At 54.5% G+C, this 17,943-nt stretch overlaps 1 protein-coding gene across 3 annotated transcripts; it reads right to left on the bottom strand.

The window, feature by feature from the left end:
* Positions 1–29: 29 nt before the first annotated feature.
* GLRX (glutaredoxin) lies at positions 30–17,658 on the bottom strand. Of its 3 annotated transcripts, none has more exons than XM_062212389.1 (3): positions 17,340–17,658; positions 12,536–12,655; positions 30–352 (listed from the first exon to the last, which is right to left on the bottom strand). In XM_062212389.1, the coding sequence occupies exons 1-2, from the start codon at positions 17,544–17,546 to the stop codon at positions 12,539–12,541; spliced, it is 324 nt and encodes a 107-aa protein (XP_062068373.1). In that variant the 5' UTR covers positions 17,547–17,658; the 3' UTR covers positions 30–352; positions 12,536–12,538. The 3 variants fall into 3 exon arrangements, with proteins under 3 accessions (XP_062068373.1, XP_062068372.1, XP_062068374.1); XM_062212388.1 differs by lacking the exon at positions 30–352 and adding an exon at positions 10,953–11,739 and having other exon boundaries at positions 17,340–17,656; XM_062212390.1 differs by lacking the exon at positions 30–352 and adding an exon at positions 11,747–12,179.
* Between the last annotated feature and the right edge of the window lie 285 nt (positions 17,659–17,943).

Here is a 17,943-nt window from a genome sequence, read left to right as displayed (position 1 = left end):
CAAAATCACTGCCTTTATTTAGAAAAAAAATTTTTTTGAGGTTTTTATTTATTTAAAACAAGTGACAGAGAGAAAAGGAAAGACAGAGAGAGGTGTTCCATCTGTTGGTTTGCTCCCCAAATGGCTGCAACAGCTGGGTCTGGGCCAAGTTGATGCCAGGAGCCAGGAGCTTCATCTGGGTCTCCCACGTGGGTGCAGGGGTCCCAGCACTTGGGTCATCTTCCACTGCTTTTCCCGGGCCATTAGCAGGGAGCTGGATCACAAGTGGAGCAGCTGGGACTCGAACCAACACCCATATGGAATGCTGGTGTTGCAGGTGGTAGCTTTATCCACTGTGCCACAATGCTAACCCCTAGAAAAAAAAAGTTTTCATATTTATTTATTTGAGAGGCAAAGTGACACAGAGCTGCCATCTGCCCAAGAAACCTGGAATCAGACCAAGCCAAAGCTGGGAGCTAGGAACTCAACCCAGGTCTTCTCATGGGTCGCAGGAACCCAGTGACTTGAGTCAGGCTGACCCTGGGAGCAGAGCCAGGACTTCACCCAGGCACCCTGACAAGGGGATGTGGGCATCTCTCCCAGTGTCTTAACCCATGGACCAAATATCCCACCCCACTCTGCTAATCATTTCACAGAGATGTGAGGCCACTGCCACTGGAGTGTTGGTTGGACCGGAGAGTGAGAAGGGAGAAGCCGCTGTCTGGAACATTGCAGGGCTGAGGAGCCCGAGACGGGAGGGGAGAGCTCAGGCCAACATAGCGCGATGGATTATCCCCCATGCGAGGGGGCCACACAGAGTCCATCAGCGGTGTGGATTACGAACAAACGAGTCGTGGCTTTCAAAATTTCTCTGCGCCAGATAAACATCTTTTAATTCCACCTTCCACGAACTGTCTGGCTCATGAATTGTCAGTAAGGTCTACTAAACACATCAGGGGCTGCACAGTTCCTCTGGGATTACACTCCCAATGAGACAGGAAAGTGGAGGGAGGGGTTGAGCCAGCTGGGGATAGTTCTGTTATCTCAGGACCGACGGGATATGGGTTCAGTTCCTCTTGCTCTGGCATAAGCAGCCCTGCCTGGACCAGACTCACCCCAGTAAGGGGGAAGGGCCCACAGCTCCTGATACACTTGTAACAAGTGGGAATGCTCAGTGACACGCGCACCAGCTCACACACCAGCAAACAGCAGGCCATACAAGGAGTAAAAGGGGGCTGCAGCTAGATTCCAGGGATCTACTGCCCAGGAAACTCCCAGCTCTCCCTCCCTTGTTAGAACCATTAAGTGCACTTCAGAGGTGGGCCACTGACCCGGCCCGCTGAGAGTGGAGTGTGTTCCTCTGCTTTCTTGATCATTAACACTTGCCGCTTGCTCTCCGCCGCCCTCCCCCTGCTCTGGCTGGGGCTGCGTGGCCGGTGCCTGTGTGCTGTGCACACTCCCGCATGCCCTGCACAGGCCAGATCCCCACAGCGTGAACAGCAACTGCAGACTTGTGAATAAAAAGGAAAAGCAGGCGCGAGCGAGAGAGAGAGGTGCTTGTCCTGAGTCTGCATTAGCCCTGGGCTGGCGTCTGGGCCTTGCCTTCAGAACGAGCAGGAGAACGAGCAGGAGGTGATGGAGAAGTTCCGCTCCACCTGGCTCCTCCTGGGCGCAGCCCCTCCCCCTCCCCATCTGTTCAACTTTGACCTCTAGACTCAGACCTCTCTGCTATCTCCTTGGGAGTTCCTCCAGTTCCCCATACTACCTGTTTATCTTTTTTTTTATTTAAGATTTTATATATTTATTTTAAAGAGTTACACAGAGAGAGAAAGAGAGGTAGAGAGAGAATCTTCCATCTGCTGGTTCACTCTCCAATTGGCTACCATGGCCGGAGCTGTGCTGATCTGAAACCAGGAGCCAGGAGCTTCTTCCAGGTCTCCCACATGGGTGCAGGGATCCAAGGGCTTGGGCCATCTTCCACTGCTTTCCCAGGCCATAACAGAGAGCTGGATCAGAAGTGGAGCAGCTGGGACTTGAACTGGTGCCCTTATGGGATGCCAGCACTGCAGGCGGCGGCTTTACCCACTGCGCCACAGCGCCGGCCCCTCTACCTGTTTTTCTGATTGTGCATCAGCACCATTGGAATAAAAGACGAGGCTCTTCCCTGGGCCTGGGTGGTGAAGCAGATAAGTTCTCTTGCTAGGAGGTGGCGGCTGCGCTCAGACTTCCTCTGCCCCCTGCAGTCTACCCTGCACACTCTTGGTGACGTTCCTGTCTCCTCGCAGGTGCAGGTTATTTGGGGCTTACACGCCATGCTTGGTCTTTGGCTCTTTGCCCAGTCAATGGCACAAGGTGTGAATTCCCTGGGGATTAATGTAGCGTTTAATCTGAAAGGACTTAGAAACAGTTTATATGCACTTTTAAAGGAGTTTGAACAGGAAATTTGAATCCCTCCATATTTTTTGGTCTCACTGATAGGATTTGCTACTATTTCCAAATATACTTTTTTCCTCCTACATTGTGCATTTTTCTGATTTAAAAAAAACTGTCAGGATAGGCATTTGGTGTTTATCAGAGTCCCTGCTGCGAGTCCTGGCTGCTTTTCCGTCTGCCTGCTGGGCTCACCCTGGGAACAACAGGTGGGGGGGCTCAAGTGGACTGAGTTCTCAGTTCCCAGCTTCTGCCTGGCACAGCCCTGGCTGTTGTGGGCATTTGGGGAGTGAACCAGCAGATGGAAGCTCTGTCTCTGTCTCAATAAAATGAAAATTGAAAAAAAAAATTAATGAAATAAAAAATGTTCTTGCTTTGCAAGAATAGAAAGAAACAGTGGCACGCGAGCGTGAATAAATGAGCGGCCTAAGCCGAAGGCTGGAGACCTACGTTGGCTGAGCCAGTTTTCTACCGCAGGTGAGGCAGCTACTCAGCACCAGCCCCACACCGGCTGCCTTTTCCCTTCTTCCTTCCTGCCGGAAGTATCTGGCTTGTGCCTTCACTTTTAGCAAATTAAAGGGTGTAGAAAAATGCAATGTCCTCAGGTTCAGTGTTCATAAAATTAAAGCTTGTGTGGGCAACCGTGGGGATCCTGGAAATCTCTCCCCACTGTGGCCTGGTCCCCGACCCAACCGTTGTTCTCTGGGCCTGGGTCCAGTGGGGTGGAAGATGAGCAGGGTCGGCTTTTTCAGTTTTCAGCGACTTCCTCTGAGGGAGGCACTGCCACAGAGTGACTGCCTGCCGGGATCCAGAGTGGCCACTGCTAGAGCCCCAGGTGATGGGTGGCGAGGGCGGGGACAATGCTTTCCCTGATAAGTCAGATGGCGGCAAAAGTTAAGATGGTTTCCTGGGTGAGAATTCAAATGTAGAGGCCAGCATCGTGGCATGGTGGGTAAAGCTGCTGCTTGCGATGCCAGCATCCCACATCACAACACTGGTTCGAGGCCTGGCTGCTCTACTTCTGATCCAGCTTCCTGCTAGTGAATACCCTGGGAAGGCAGCAGAAGATGGCCCAAGTGCTTGGGCCCTGCCGTCCATGTGGGAGACCTGGATGGAGGTCCTGGCTCCTGGCTTTGTCCTGGCCCCAGATTGGCCATTGTGGCCATTTGGGGACTGAATCAGCAGATGGAAAACTGTGTGTGTGTGTTGCTCTGCCCTTCAAATAAATAAATCTTTTTTTTAAAAAAAATTCAAATATAAAGGCCAATGTTTAAATGCATCTATAGGTGCTATCAGTTATTTCCTAAACTTTTAAAAATAGATTTATTTACTTGAGAGGCAGAGAGAGAGAGAGAGAGGTGTCTTACACCTGCTGGTTCACTCCCCAGATGGTCACAATGCCCAGAGCTGGACCAATCCGAACCAGGAGCCAGGAGCTTCAGCCAGGTCTCCCACATGGGTGCGGGGGCCCAAGCACTTGGGCCACCTTCTGCTGCTTTCCCAGGCCATTAGCAGAGAGCTGGATAGGAAGTGGAGCAGCCGGGACTAGAACCGGCGCCCATAGGGGGATGCTTGTGCCGCAGTGCCGGCTCCAGAGCTCAGGGAACTTGAGTGGGAGACACCAATATCGTGTAGGGTAAGATCCCATAAGGGTGGGGCAAGTGTAGAAGACAGGAGGGCCACACAGGACACCCAGGAATAACCTGGGGAGACCTTGGGGCGTGTGTTCTGCAGGCAGAGGCGTCTGTGTGGCCGTCAAGGACCTGCGAGGTCTGAGCAAACGGATGTCTCCCTTATGCAGCATCGTCATGTATGGTGCTCTTACTAAGCGAGCCGGACGCTTGTATACGTTACTTCCTTTAGAAGGGAACGCGTAGAACAGGAATGGTGCTCCCTCGGGTGGTAGAGCACGAGGCCGTGACGCCAGACAGCCGACTGATTGACATCCTGGCTCCACCTCGTCCCATCTCTGGACTGCTAGTTTGCAGAATGGGCCCCAGGGACACACCAACCTGAAAGCATCGTTGGGAGAGACCAACGAAGCCATTCACAGAAAGTGCTGGAGCCGTGCCCTGCATGGCTGGCTCTCGGGGAGGGCGACTTTATCATTTCCGTGAGTGTGGCTCACGGCGCAGATGGCTGCGATCAGCATTATCATCACTACAGCGGCCCCAACCCTTGCAGCCAGGAGCCGGGGGTGTCTCCCTTCTGGAAAGAGCATGGCGAGCGGCACAACTGGGAAGAACTCAGCCGTGGCTCCAAAGCCTGCAGGCTCTACTAAGCAGCAAACAGCCTCCTACCCCCACCTCCTGCCAAGCATTCCAAGAAAAATGCGCAGGACCGCAGCTCATGCTGAAATCCAGGCTATGGCTGTCCTGTGTGCCGCTGTCTCTGGTTGTGTCACTGGGAGACAGATGCGTGCAGGGCGTTGGCCAAGGCCAACTTCAAAGTCAAGGAAACATAAAGGCTGTCCTGCCGCCCACCAGCCCCCCCACCCCCAGGAAATTATTCCAAGGTCTAATCTCATGGCGATTCTTCAGTGTTAGGACTGGCTCACACACCAGCCTTGCGTTAATATTTGAGGTCTTATTTATTTATCTGACAGGTAGAGTTATAGATGAGAGAGACACAGAGAGAAAGGTTTTCCTTCTGTTGGTTCACACCCCCAAATGGCCGCTACGGCCAGAGCTATGCCGACCTGAAGTCAGGAGCCAGGAGCTTCCCTTGTGGGTGCAGGCGCCCAAGCTCTTGGGCCATCTTCCACTGCCTTCCCAGGCCACAGCAGAGAGCTGAACTGGAAGAGGAGCAACCGGGACTAGAACCTGGTGCCCATATGGGATGCCAGCGCCACAGGTGGAGTATTAACCAAGTGAGCCACGCGCCGGCCCCTGAGGTCTCAGTTTTTGAGAGAGACAAACAGACAAGCAGGACAGGAAGGAGGAAGCGGAGCATGGTTAGCTGGTTCAATAGCCACTGTGGGCAACAGTGAGTTGAGTTCAGTCCAGTAGAGCTGCATGAGAATCAACATTTTGTTTCTGGCAACAGCTTCACTCTCCCCTGAGTGCATGTCTTGTGAATTTATTGCCCACCTGCCATGGGATACCCCACAATGCATCCTTGTGACCAAAGGAGCTTGCCCCCCCATGACGAGTGGGTAGAAAGACCTTTATGTGTCTGGCTTTGGTACTGGCAGCCCTGCGGCAGTTAGAGGCCCAGTTAGGGACCCATGGCTTTATAATAGCTCAGTCTTTTTTTTTTTTTTTAATTTTTGACAGGCAGAGTGGACTGTGAGAGAGAGAGACAGAGAGAAAGGTCTTCCTTTGCCGTTGGTTCACCCTCCAATGGCCGCCGTGGCCGGCGCACCGCGCTGATCCGAAGGCAGGAGCCAGGTGCCTCTCCTGGTCTCCATGCGGGTGCAGGGCCCAAGCACTTGGGCCATCCTCCACTGCACTCCCGGGCCATAGCAGAGAGCTGGCCTGGAAGAGGGGCAACCGGGACAGAATCTGGCACCCCGACCGGGACTAGAACCTGGTGTGCCGGCGCTGCTAGGTGGAGGATTAGCCTGTTGAGCCACGGCGCTGGCCCAATAGCTTAGTCTTAAGGATGCTATTTCACAGTTGCTGTTGCTGGGTCCTATATTGATAAATCTACTCCAACAACTCTTGGCACAGACTGTGGCCATCATGACGCTTGAATTGAACCTGCAGATGAAGGCTTTGATGGAACCTGTGCCAAGACTGAAAGTGTTCCAAGTCATAAGCTGAAAATGCAAATCAGACAGAGGCGGCCAGCGTGGAAGGAATCCCATCAGTGTGATGCCCCTGTGGAGCGGCTGGCGTGGGCTCTCAGGGCTGCTGTAATTAAACACCACAGACAGCTCGTTCGTGAACAACAGAAGTGAGTTTCTTCAGGCTGGCACTGTGGCGCAGTGGGTTAGGTCGTTAACTATGATGTTAGTATCCTGTATGGGTGTCTGTTCAAATCAGCTGCTCCACTTCCAATCCAGCTCCCTGCTAATGCACCTGGGGAAGCAGCATGGGATGCCCCGAATGCTTGGGCCCCTGCACCCACATGGGAGGCCAAGATGGAGCTCCTGGCTACCCGCTTCACCCTGTCCCAGCCCTGGCTGGTGCAGCCATTTGGGGAGTAAAGTAGCAGCTGGAAGAGTCATCCTCTACCCCACAGTTAGGAGAAAGGAAAGAGCAGCAAGTCTCCATTTCCAAAGCTTATGACATTTTTTATTTTAAGATTGATCTGTCTATCTATCATCTGAAAGGCAAAGGCATAGTACAGAGACAGACACACACAAGGAGAAGGGGAGAGAGAGAGCAAGAACGAGTTAGAGAGATCTTCCACTCACTGATTCACTCCCCAAATGGCAACAGACAGGGCTGGCTGAGCCAGGCTGATGCCTGGAACCCCGCCCTCCATCCAGATCTCCCACATGGGTGGCAGGGGCCCAAGTCATTGGGCCGTCTTTCACTGGGTCTCAAGTGCATGACCAGGAAGCTGGATTGGAAGCAGAGTAGCCAGGAGTTGAATCGGCGCTCTGATATGGGTTGCTGGTGCTGCAAACAGCCGCCCAACCTGCTGTGCACAGTGCCAGCTCCAAGGTTGGGAGTCTTAAATTCCAGGACCTGCTTCTTGGAGAGGAAGGAGTGTTAGGTTAAAACTTTATTACTACTTCAGAAAGTCACGATGTACAGTAGCGAATCGAGGCTGTGACAAGCCCGAAGTGCAATCTGGCAACCCAGGAACACTGGCTGAGTCTTCACCAGCCTGGCAGGTGGGGCGTGGGAGGTTCTCCTGATCTGACAAATTCATGGTCTTCCCGGGGCTGCTGCCACTCTTCTGGTGTTAACATCCAGGACAATGGGCTGGTGCTGTGGCGCAGCACGTTAATGCCCTGGCCTGAAGTGCTGGCATCCCATATGGGCACCGGTTCAAGACCTGGCTGCTCCACTTCTGATCCAGCTCTCTGCTGTGGCCCGGGAAGGCAGTGGAAGATGGCCCAAGTGCTTGAGCCCCTGCACCCATGTGGGAGACCAGGAAGAAACTCCTGGTTCCTAGTTTCTGTCAGGCTTAGACCTGGCCATTGTAGCCATTTAGGGAGTAAACCAGCAGATGGAAGATTTCTCTCACCCTGTGACTGTACCTTTCAAATAAATTAAAAAACAAACAAACAAACAAACAAACAAACAAAAAACAAAAAACAGCGAATGGGGACCATCCTATTCACAGTAGGGCAGGGCTCCCACAATTAGCTTCATACACCCACTTTTTAAGATTTATTATGAGAGAGAGAGAGAGAGAAGAGAGAGAGAGAGATCTCATTCCCTGGTTTACTTCCCAAATGGCTGCAACAGCAAGGTCTGGGTCAGGCTCAAGCCGGAAGCCACGTCTCCCATGTGAGTGGCAGGGGCCATCTTCCGTTGTTTTCCCAGGCACATCAGCAGGAAGCTGGCTCAAAAATGGAGCAGCTGGGACTTGAACAGGCACTCCATTATGGGATGCCAGGGTTGCAGAAGGCGGCTTCATCCTTTGCACCACGCAGGCCCCCACACACCCACTCATGAGGGTTGCATTCTAAATGTGGGGGTGGGGGGCAGCCCTGTGGCCATGGGCTCCAGCGGAGTTAATTCTGCCTGCCCAGGAGGTGCTGGCCCCCAAGTCCCAGGGTGCCTCCTTGGGTCCCCATTTGATGTGTTTGGTGAGAGCCCAGAGCAAACTGTGTTAAAGATCGGCCGGGCCCAGTTCAAAAGAGGCAAAATCCTCACCTATGTATGCTTTGTAAGGCACACAGAGGAGAGCAAGAAGGTAGCTGTGCCTCTTTCCTGGGAGTCACAGCCCAGGTGACCGGGAGGGAGTCAGGTGGGCAGGGAGGGGCACCAGGGCCAAAGCCCCGGTGCTGTGCCCTGCACCAGGTTCCTCACCCATAGGTCTTCCTGTTCCCCATCTCTCTCTCTGTCAGCTCTGCCCAGCTCCCTGCAAAGTCGCCTGGGGACAGGAAACATAAGCCCGTGCATAAATATAGACCCACATTTAACTAGGGCCGGTGCTTAAAGGAACCAGGCCAGAATTCTCTTCTACATTACATCAACATGAAATCCTGCCCCTTCGAAGGTTCACTGTAGTTAACAAGGAGAGACTGCTATTCGTATAAGACAGGAATTTTAAGTGAAAAATCCCAGTAGCCCAGAGCTTTAAAATATTCTTGAGGACTGATGACCAATTATTAGGGAGTGGGAAATCAGGGAACCTGGCTTGGTTTTTACAGTGAGATTTGAAGACAATGGGTTATCACCCGGCTCTCCCCGGAGTGTGAGAAGTCGGGAGGGCTGGAAGCAGCAGGACAAGGCAGCTACTGAGATAAGACATTGATCAGACATTCACAGGAGATCAAATCTTTTGCTTCCTGAAATAAGCAGACAGAGCTTTGGCTAGGACTTTTTTTTTTTTTTTTTTTTTTTTTTTTTTTTTGAGACAAAGAGAAAAGAGAGACAGAGGGTTCTTCTCACTGATTCACTCCCCAAACTGGGCTCAGCTGAAGCCAGGAGCCAGGAATGCAATCCAGGTGCCCCATGTGGGTGGTTGGAACCCTTGTACTTGAACCAGCCCTGTTGCCTCCCAGGGTCTGCGTTAGCAGGAAGCTGGAGTTAGAAGCCGGAATGGTGTGCCCTAACTTCCTCTTTCAAGCAACAGGTGGACCCTTCTGAGCCTAGAAACCAATACAGGGGCCAGCTTCGTGTACAGCATGCTAAACCACAGCCCACGCGCAAGGCAAGATCCTGGTTTGCTGGTTCCAGACCCAGCTGCTCCACTTCGGTCCTGCTCCCTGCTAATGTGCCCAGAAAATCATCCAATGCTGTCCCAAGTGCTTGGGCCACTGCCACCCTTGTGAGAGACCCAGATGGAGATCTGGACTCCTGGCCTTGAACTGACCCAGCCCCAGTTGTTGCCGGCATCTGGAGAGTGAACCAGTGAATGGAAGATCCCTCTCCCTGCCTCTCCCACTGTCATACTGCCTTTCAAATACATCTTCTTTAAAAAATGCACAGCAGGCCCTGCTGTCGGCCCCCATGTACTCAGCTCACACAACAGTCTCCCAAGAAGACCACGGGGCACTGTGTATTGCGAGACTCCTGCACTGGCTGCCCCGGAAGCACCCTGATGAGCTCCCAGGAGAAGCCAGTCTGTGCCCCGGGCCGTCTTCAGCTTCTTTTCTCCAGGAGTCGTCCGTCTGTCCATCCACTGATGACACTGCCACCCTCCTCACAGGGCCAGGTTGTGCTTGTCTCGCTTTTCAAGATGCAAACGTATCACCGAGGGAGGTTATGGGGAACGAAACCATACAGAGAAGCTATCACAACCAGAATGAACCAGGGTTGCCTGGGAGACGCTGGCACCGGGGGGGGGGGGGGGGGCTTATTGGTGTCTGGAGAGGGGCTTTCCTTCCTAACCCAGGGGGCAGGTGCCTAGGTGTTAGGTAGACCCACACATCCTAGGTGCTGTTCTGTGCATCCACCATATTTTGCAGCATTTAGTAATAGGTGTGAATCTCCATCAAGCTGATCCACATGTGGTCCAGGACCAGGGTCTGGGAGGAGTGAAGCAGAAGTTTGCAGCTCTGTTTGCCTTTGCAAACCACGTGCATGTGTTTGCTTTGCTATAATCTAGAAAATGGGTTTACAGAGAAGCTAAGACGTGGTCCACTCCTGGATCTGGCGAGAGACCAGCCTGATGGGAGTGGTTAAGACGCTGCTTGGGAGGCCTGCATCCCAAATCACAGTGCCTGGGTTTGAGTCCAGGCTCTGGTTCCAGCTTCTTGCAAACTTATATCCTGGGAGGCAGCAGGCGACGGGTCAAGTGTGTGGGTCCCTACCACCCAGCTTAAGTTCGTGCTTTAGGGCTTGGCCCAGCCCTGGCTGTAGCAGGCATTTATGGAGGAATCAGTGGATAGAAGAGTTCTCTCCCCCTCTCTTTCAAGTAAAATGAAAATAAATAGGTTTTAAAAGCAAAGAGCTGTGGGGGCCGGCGCTGTGGTGCAGTGGGTTAACGCCCTGGCCTGAAGCACCGACATCCCATATGGGCGCCGGTTCTAATCCAGGCTGCTCCTCTTCCCATCCAGCTTTCTGCTGTGGCCTGCAAAAGCAGTAGAAGATGGCCCAAGTCCTTTGACCCCTGCACTCACATGGGAGAACAGGAATAGGCACCTGGCTCCTGGCTTCAGATTGGCGTAGCTCTGGCAGTAGCAGCCATTTGGGGGGTAAATCAATGGAAGGAAGACCTTTCTCTCTCTCTCTCACTGTCTAACTCTGCCTGTCAAATAAATAAACAGGTGCTGCATTGCACTTCAATGTGATCTTTAGAACATGAAGTACCCAAGATCCTCCGAGCCACTTTGGCTACTTTATTAGAAAAGAAACAAATGCAGGTGGAAATGAACTTAATCTTGCAATCCAGAATGCACGCGTATCCTGTGAAGGATTCTTAAGTATAGAATGGACAACCAAAAAACAAAAAAAAAAAAAAAAAAGAGAGAATCATTTAGGAGAGCATTTTATTTGGCTTCTTCCGGACACTCCCGGGGAAGGGGAAGCCACATCGAGTTCCCGCCCAAGCCTTTGGGATGACCTGGGTGCCCACCTTATCCCGCTTAGCTGCCATGGGACTGCCGCGTCTGCGCATGCGCCTCCACCCCTTGGGGCCACGAGCGGAGGCTGAGCAGGTGGTTCCTCAAAGCGGGTGCTCACGCTTTCTCCTGCCATCCGCTAGCCAGCACAGCCCCGTGCCCACAGCACGGCTCCGAGCCCTGACTCTCGGGGGGCGGGGGGGGGGGGGGAAGGGGGGAGGAAGGGGGAAGGAGAGGGTGCAGTTTGACAAAACATTCTGAATATCCAGCAAGTTCCTAAGACAAACTCCAGCCCAGCAAAAGAACTTCTGCTTGACGAAGTAGCAGAACAGTGGGTGGAGTTTCATGGGTGTGTGGAGGGGTGGCGCTGGATAAATGTGGGCGACAAAGGCTGATTGAGATCGGGGCCGCGCAGGACACAGAGAAGGGCAGCAAACTCATGTGGAGAGAGGGACAGCTTCCAAGTCCGTGAGTGCAGCCTTGGCCAGAACGTGTGCTGGTCTTCTGGTGCCATAAGAACCCATGAAGAAAAGCAGCACAGCCCTTCAGCCTCTGGGCCCCGTGCTCAGGGGCAAGTCGGTCCGCTTTGCATTATGGAACCCCAAGAATTTCTGTCCCAAATTCTGTCCACCAGAAAGTGCTGCCATCCTTTCCAAAGCCGTCGGCTCCCAGGGAGGCAAGTCGGGGTGGGGCCAGCTCTGTCAGGAAAGAAACAAAGGATTGGGTCTTGGGAGGTGGCTTCCTCATGTCCTCATACCGTGCGGACACACTGTGGGACAGGTGGCTTTGCCACGGACTGGCCGGCCAGAGTGCTGATGGAGAAGGCCGAGGCCAACACAGGGACTTTCTGAATGTGAGAACCCTGATGCCCGCACCAGCGCAGAGGCAGCCGATGACATGCTTTGTCCCTTCTTTGATGCTGAGCCCAGAAGTTTCCAGAACTTGGCATGTGGTACCCATGTTGAGTTCCGAGTTCCTTAGTACCTGGCGTGAGGCCAGAAAGCTGACTCAGACATGGGATGATGTTCTGGTGCTGTGGCACTGCGGGTAAAGCCGCTGTCTGACACTCTAGCATCCCATATGGGCACCGGTTCGAGTCCCGGCTGTTCTGCTTCCAATCCAGCTCCCTGCCACTGGCCTGGGAAAAGTAGCAGAGGATGGCCCAAGTGCTTGCACCCCTGCCACATGGGAGACCCAGATGAAGCTCCCTGTTTTGGCCTGACCCAGCCCAGGCCATCGCAGCCTTCAGAGGAGTGAATCAGCTCTTTCAAATAAATTAGAGTAGTTGTTAAGTAAAGGCTGACTGAGAGGACTTCTCCCGCTGACACAAGCCATCCCTTCGTGACATGTGCAATTTATAAATATTTGCAGTCACAGTTCCTCCAATCAGCGCAAATCCTTTCCCCTGGCCAGGGTGCCACCCTTCGCTACAAAGCGCACTGGTGGAAACGGATGGCTTCCCAGGGCCCCGGCCCGGTGCTCCGTGCCACTCACCTGTCACTGCCGCAGGGCGCCCATCTCTTTCAGCCGCGCCAGCAACTCCCCCTTCTCCTGCATAGCTATCAGGTCGCTGCAGCCGCCGATGCAGTCTTTTCCGATGAAGACCCGGGGCACCTGGAACAGCCAACGATAAGCCAGTGAAGGCACCCATGCACTGCAGAAGAAGCCCTCACCACAGGATGCATTCAGTCCACAACAGTTTTTCAGCTTGAGGCTGCCCAAGTTGTGGAAGGGATTGAACGTGTCACTCTACAGACACTTGCTGCAGAGAGAGAAGCTGGGTTGGCTGCAGCCCGGCCACCGGTTCAAGTCCTGGTTTCTCCAGCAGGGCCACAGACATTGGGAGGAAGCTGGCTTCTTAACACAGCTGTTTGCGTTAGGTTGTCTGACTTCTAGGTTCGTGGTTTATTAAATGCAGCCGTTGTCCTGTGCTATTGAAACACAGGTGAGCTCTGTCCCTAAGTACAGAGATCAGTGGGTCCTGGCTGCCTCCACTTAATCCCTGGCCATCCTAAGATATTTCAATGCTGCAGCTCAATGCTGGGGTTGGTGCAGCAATTTGGGCCACCGCCTGCGATGCCAGCATCCCCATACGAGCACTGGTTCAAGTTCTGGCTACTCTACTTCCAATCCAGCTCCCTTCTCATGTGCCTGGGAAAGCAGCGGAAGATGGCCCAACTGCTTGGCCCCTGCCACTCACACGGGAGACCCGGATGGAGATCCTGGCTCCTCGTTTTTGCCTGGCCCAAATCCAGCCCAGCCATTGTGGCCACCTAAGGAGTGAACCAGTGGATGGAAGACCTCTCTCTCTCTGCTTCACTCTCTGTCACTCTTCAAATAAATAAAAATCTTAAAAAAAAAAAAAAACACAACATATGTGGACCTGAGTACATGGGATAAGGGCATTGGTCTGCTTCAGGTCAGCCAAGTCGGGCAGAGTGGCGAAGTCATCGCACCTGCTGGCTGGGCCCACTGCAATCCCACTGACACCCAGAGGGCTTGGCAATCCCAAGGGAGGTGGCAGTCCCTTCACGGCAGCCCAGGCAATTTCCAGCACGTGTGTCACCTGAGGGCTGCCTGGCAGTGAGGAAGCAAGTGCCTGAGGGGTGACCCGGGGGGAGCAGGCACACGGCTGGAGACAGAGAACGCAGAAGAGGTTGGCTTTGCAGGGAGACTGACAGTGCAGAAGAGGGACTGGCTTTGCAGGGAGACATCCATGAAGCAGGGGTTCTGGGTGAAGTGGGTTTCCCAGGAAAGGCGGGTCCTGCCCCCACACGACCGCGGCCACTTCCTGTGTCCTGAGAATGAGGAAGAACCCTGGGGTCTGGTCTGTCTGTACAGAGGGGACAACGGCTGGTAACGGGCGGGTCACAGAAGTCGCCATCTGCGGCCACGGTGCCAGCAGCTTTGCCCATGGATGCACCAGCCATGCAAGCAACACTGCTTTTAGCCATGGGAGGAAGAAGAACTGCAGAGAGCTGAGGTCCCCTGCACCCGGGCCATTCATTGTTTTAGGAAAAAGAAGGTCTCCCCACCCCAGCTTCTGGGGCTTGTACTTTCTGTCACCTCTTGACTTCCTTGTTTCCACAAAGTTACCACTGTAACAGGTGACCCCCAAGGCTGCCTCTGGCCAGGGTACCAGCAGGGTCAGAGTGACCCAGGTTGACCAGGAGGCCCTGAGGTGCCAGGTGTCCCCTCTTAGGACAGAAATTCTCCAACTGGACCTAGCATCACCACTAACTTCCTCTTCCCCTAGTGCGTTGGGGCCCCAGCATTTACATTTCTACCAGATCCCCAGATGCTGGTGTTGCTGCTCCGGGGACTTTTATCTGCAACCCATCTGTCTGTGCTGAGCACCTCTTTATTCCCCGGGGGGATCTGAGGCTTGGGAAACCCCCAGCACCTGAGACAGGCCAGGACATGCACTCAGGGGCTGTCCCCATGGTAGTGTCGCACACAGCACTTGGCAAAGGTGCTGGCCTGCCCGAGAGTTGGGAGGCCCCTCTGCCCACCCCCCCAGCCTGGACATCAGCAAAACGGCGTTAAATGACACCAGCGCAGAGTGCCCCCCAAAGGAGCTGAAGTGCAGGCGGCACAGGAATTAATGAAACAGGAAGCCCCCAGCCATGGTGGTTTCAGCTGGGGGCAGAGGAGGAAACCCCCTTGGGCTGCCTGTCCTCCACCAGGCCCCCCTGGTTGGAGGGCCACGCGAGCCAGTTACCGCGGCCACACAGGCCCTGGTGCTCTGGGAAGTGGTTTCCTGCTGCCACCGGGCCACATCTCCTGCGCCGAGGTTCCTCAGATGGCACAATTGCCAAGCTCTCCCCCACTTCCTGGGCCCGTGGCACAGGCTGCGTCACTTCCTGCCTGGCCACTGTGACAGCCTGCAAGTGTCTCCCAGCTTTACCATAGCTCTGGCCCGCCTCTGGCCTCTACCCGAAAGATTCAAAAACAGGCTAAGTGAGTCACCCCTGCTCAGACCCACCAGGGGCCTCTCATTTCTCTTCAGGCATAAGTCAATGACCTTTATACCCGAAGGTTGCAAGGCCTTCGTAACCCATCTCCCATCCTTTTTTTTTTTTTTTTTTTTTTTTTGGACAGGCAGAGTGGACAGTGAGAGAGTGAGAGTGAGAGTGAGAGTGAGAGAGAGAGAGAGAGAGAGAGAGAAAGGTCTTCCTTTGCCGTTGGTTCACCCCACAACGGCCGCTGTGGCAGGCACACCGCGCTGATCTGAAGCCAGGAGCCAGGTGCTTCTCCTGGTCTCCCATGCGGGTGCAGGGCCCATGGACCTGGGCCATCCTCCACTGCACTCCCGGGCCACAGCAGAGAGCTAGACAGGAAGAGGGGCAACCAGGACAGAATCTGGCGCCCCGACCGGGACTAGAACCCGGTGTGCCGGCGCTGCAGGCAGAGGATTAGCCTATTGAGCTGTGGTGCCAGCCTCCCATCCTGTCTTGGCACTCTCTCCTCTTCCCCTCCTACTAACTCACAATGCTGCAGCCACCCTGGCCCCCTCGTTGTTCCACAAACCTGCCAGGCATGTTTCCACCGCAGGACCTTTGCACATGCTGTTCCCACTGCCCGGAAGCCACTACCCCCAGATCTCTGCCTGCCTTTGTAGAAATCCACTCGCATGCTCCCTTCCCAGGGAGGCCCTGCTGGCTCTGCTGACAGCTGTACCCTGTTTCTTCCTCTCCCTTAATTTTCCTTCAGATCATCTCCCAGAGACCTGTTTTATTTTTTCCATTTAATATCTATCTCTCTCTTTAAAATTTAGGTTTGAAAAAGGCAGGAGCCCGGACTCTTTCATGGCTGTGTTCCCAGGGCCCCGAAAAGCACCTGGAACATTGTAGGTGCTGAAAAGTAATTGTTGTGTGTCCCAAAGCCATCCCTCACTAAGGAGAGAGAAACAGGCCCTCTCCGAGAAACGGAAGCCGAGGGAGTTTGCGGCCAGCTGACCTCCTGCCTTGCAAGAAAGTGTTCAGAGAGGGTCTTCAGGGAGAAGGGAGTTGATCCAGCTCAGAAACTTGGATCTGCACCAGGAAAGCAAAAGCCTCAAAGAGGAAGAGCTGAGGCACGGATCTAGCAGACAGACCGCCTGGGCTGGGCCTGACCAGAGGCAGCCAAGTCCTGCCCAGCACCACCTTCACGCCAGCCTATGTGAGCCACCTGCGGCTGCTCTCGGGCTTCCAGTCCCTTTGGGTAGGGACTGTGAGGCAGACAACGGCATAGGAACGCGCTACATGGACTCAAGACTCGGCAGCCGACTCAAAGAAACTTAAACCTGAAGACCACGACGAGAAATAGCGCCGCTCTGCAAAGAAACGGATGGAAACTCGTTCGATGGCTGCACGGAGAGCTTTGCTTGTCCTGCCTGCAGGACAGGTGCTGCCTGGCTGAGCTGTTTGCAAATTGGAACCACCTGGGGGTCTTTCCGACCCCTGATGCCGGCCCCCACCTCCCTCTGCAGTAGGTAGGACGTGGCAGAGGGTGTTTGTAAAGAGCTGCCCAGGGGAGTCCAACAGGCGGCAGAGTTGGGGAGCCACTGGCGAACCCAGGTGAGCGCATGGGCACCTGCCCCCTGCCCCCCACCCTGCCCAGGCACACAGGCAGGGGATCTGGCTGGCCGGGCCCTCCCCGGAGCAGCCCCCTGTGGGAGGAAGGGCATGCTTTGCAGACATTAGAGAACGGTTCTTAGGGGGTCCGGGTCCATTTGCAGCAAAGGGGACTTGGAGGCCACCTCCTCCCAGCTGTTCTGTAGCTGGGCTTGAGGATTCTGCCTAGGACCACACAGCAAGCCTTTGGGACAGCCAGGCTGGCCTCTGGCCTCCCCATGCCAACTGGCCTGGAAACGCCCTGAAATTAACTCAAGACACGGGGCTAGTAATAGGGCTTGAGATGAGGGAGGGAGGAGTCAGATAAGGCCGGGTGAGCAAACCAGGCAATGATTAAAGGAAGCCAAGGCAGAAGGGCAAATGCCACTGGGCTACGTGGCCACGGAAGACAGCACACGTGACGCCCGTGTAGGTGGACAGAAAGGCATGGGTCGCCCCAGCCCCCCCAGCCACCAGCCAGCCCAGCGGAAAGCTGTCAGGGCCCCCACAGCGCTGAAGAGAAAGCTGAGCCCCCACGCTGGTGCAGCCCAGCCTCCCATTCAAGGACCCTGCAGCGGCATCTTCCCCCCAGCCTCCCTCCCCCCATCCCCGCAAAGCCCTCTGGGCCCCTTGAAAGAGAGCCCGGGCTGCGACCTGCAAAAGCCGCGGGAAGAAAAAGCCTCGGACAGCGCAGCCCCACTCACCGTCCTGGCCCCTGTGAGCTGCTGCAAGTAATCTTGGATCTCGCTCGTGTCGCTGGTGGCTGTGATATCGACGAATTCCAGGAGCCCTTGCTTGAAGGGTAATTTGCTGAGGATCTCCTCGGTCTTCCGGCAGTAGGGGCAGGTGGGCTTGATGAAGACCACCACCTTCCCAGGCTGGATTTTGCTGTTCACGAACTCCTGAGCCATGCCGAGGGCTGCAGCTTCCCCGGGGAGGAGGAACGCGCCACTGCAGGTACCGCTTGCCTCCTGGGCTCCGGCTTAAGCCTCGGCCCAGCCAGCTGCTCCCAGTTAATAAGGAACCTCCCAGGAGGAGGAGCTGGCCTGGTAGCTCGCTGAGTTTTAAAGGGACCGCCCCCAAGTCACTGCGGTCTGGCCTGAGTCATCGTGAATGCATGCTTGCCGTGTGGCCATTAGCAGCTATGGCCAGGGTGACCTTGTCCTCAGACGTTTGGGGAGTGCCTGCCCTTTGGCAGGGATCAGAGCTAAGTCACAGTCCGCCTGCTGGGGAGGGGACTGAGTGGCCGCAGGACCTCTTAGAGACAGGGTTTTTTTTTTTTTTTTTTTTTTTTTTTTTTTTATGCAA

This window comes from Lepus europaeus, chromosome 15 (genome assembly GCF_033115175.1).
Source record: "Lepus europaeus isolate LE1 chromosome 15, mLepTim1.pri, whole genome shotgun sequence".
Lineage (NCBI taxonomy): Eukaryota > Metazoa > Chordata > Mammalia > Lagomorpha > Leporidae > Lepus > Lepus europaeus.
The sequence above is the reverse complement of the archived record's forward strand: the minus strand, read 5'-3'. Positions and strand labels throughout refer to the sequence as shown.

Bases quoted from the DNA above. Each gene is read 5' to 3' on its own strand.
- GLRX (XM_062212389.1), bottom strand. From the start codon at position 17,546: ATGGCTCAGGAGTTCGTGAACAGCAAAATCCAGCCTGGGAAGGTGGTG. The intron at 12,656-17,339 runs GTGAGTGGGGCT...TGGCTGTTCCAG, and splicing joins AGCTCACAGGGGCCAGGACG to GTGCCCCGGGTCTTCATCGG.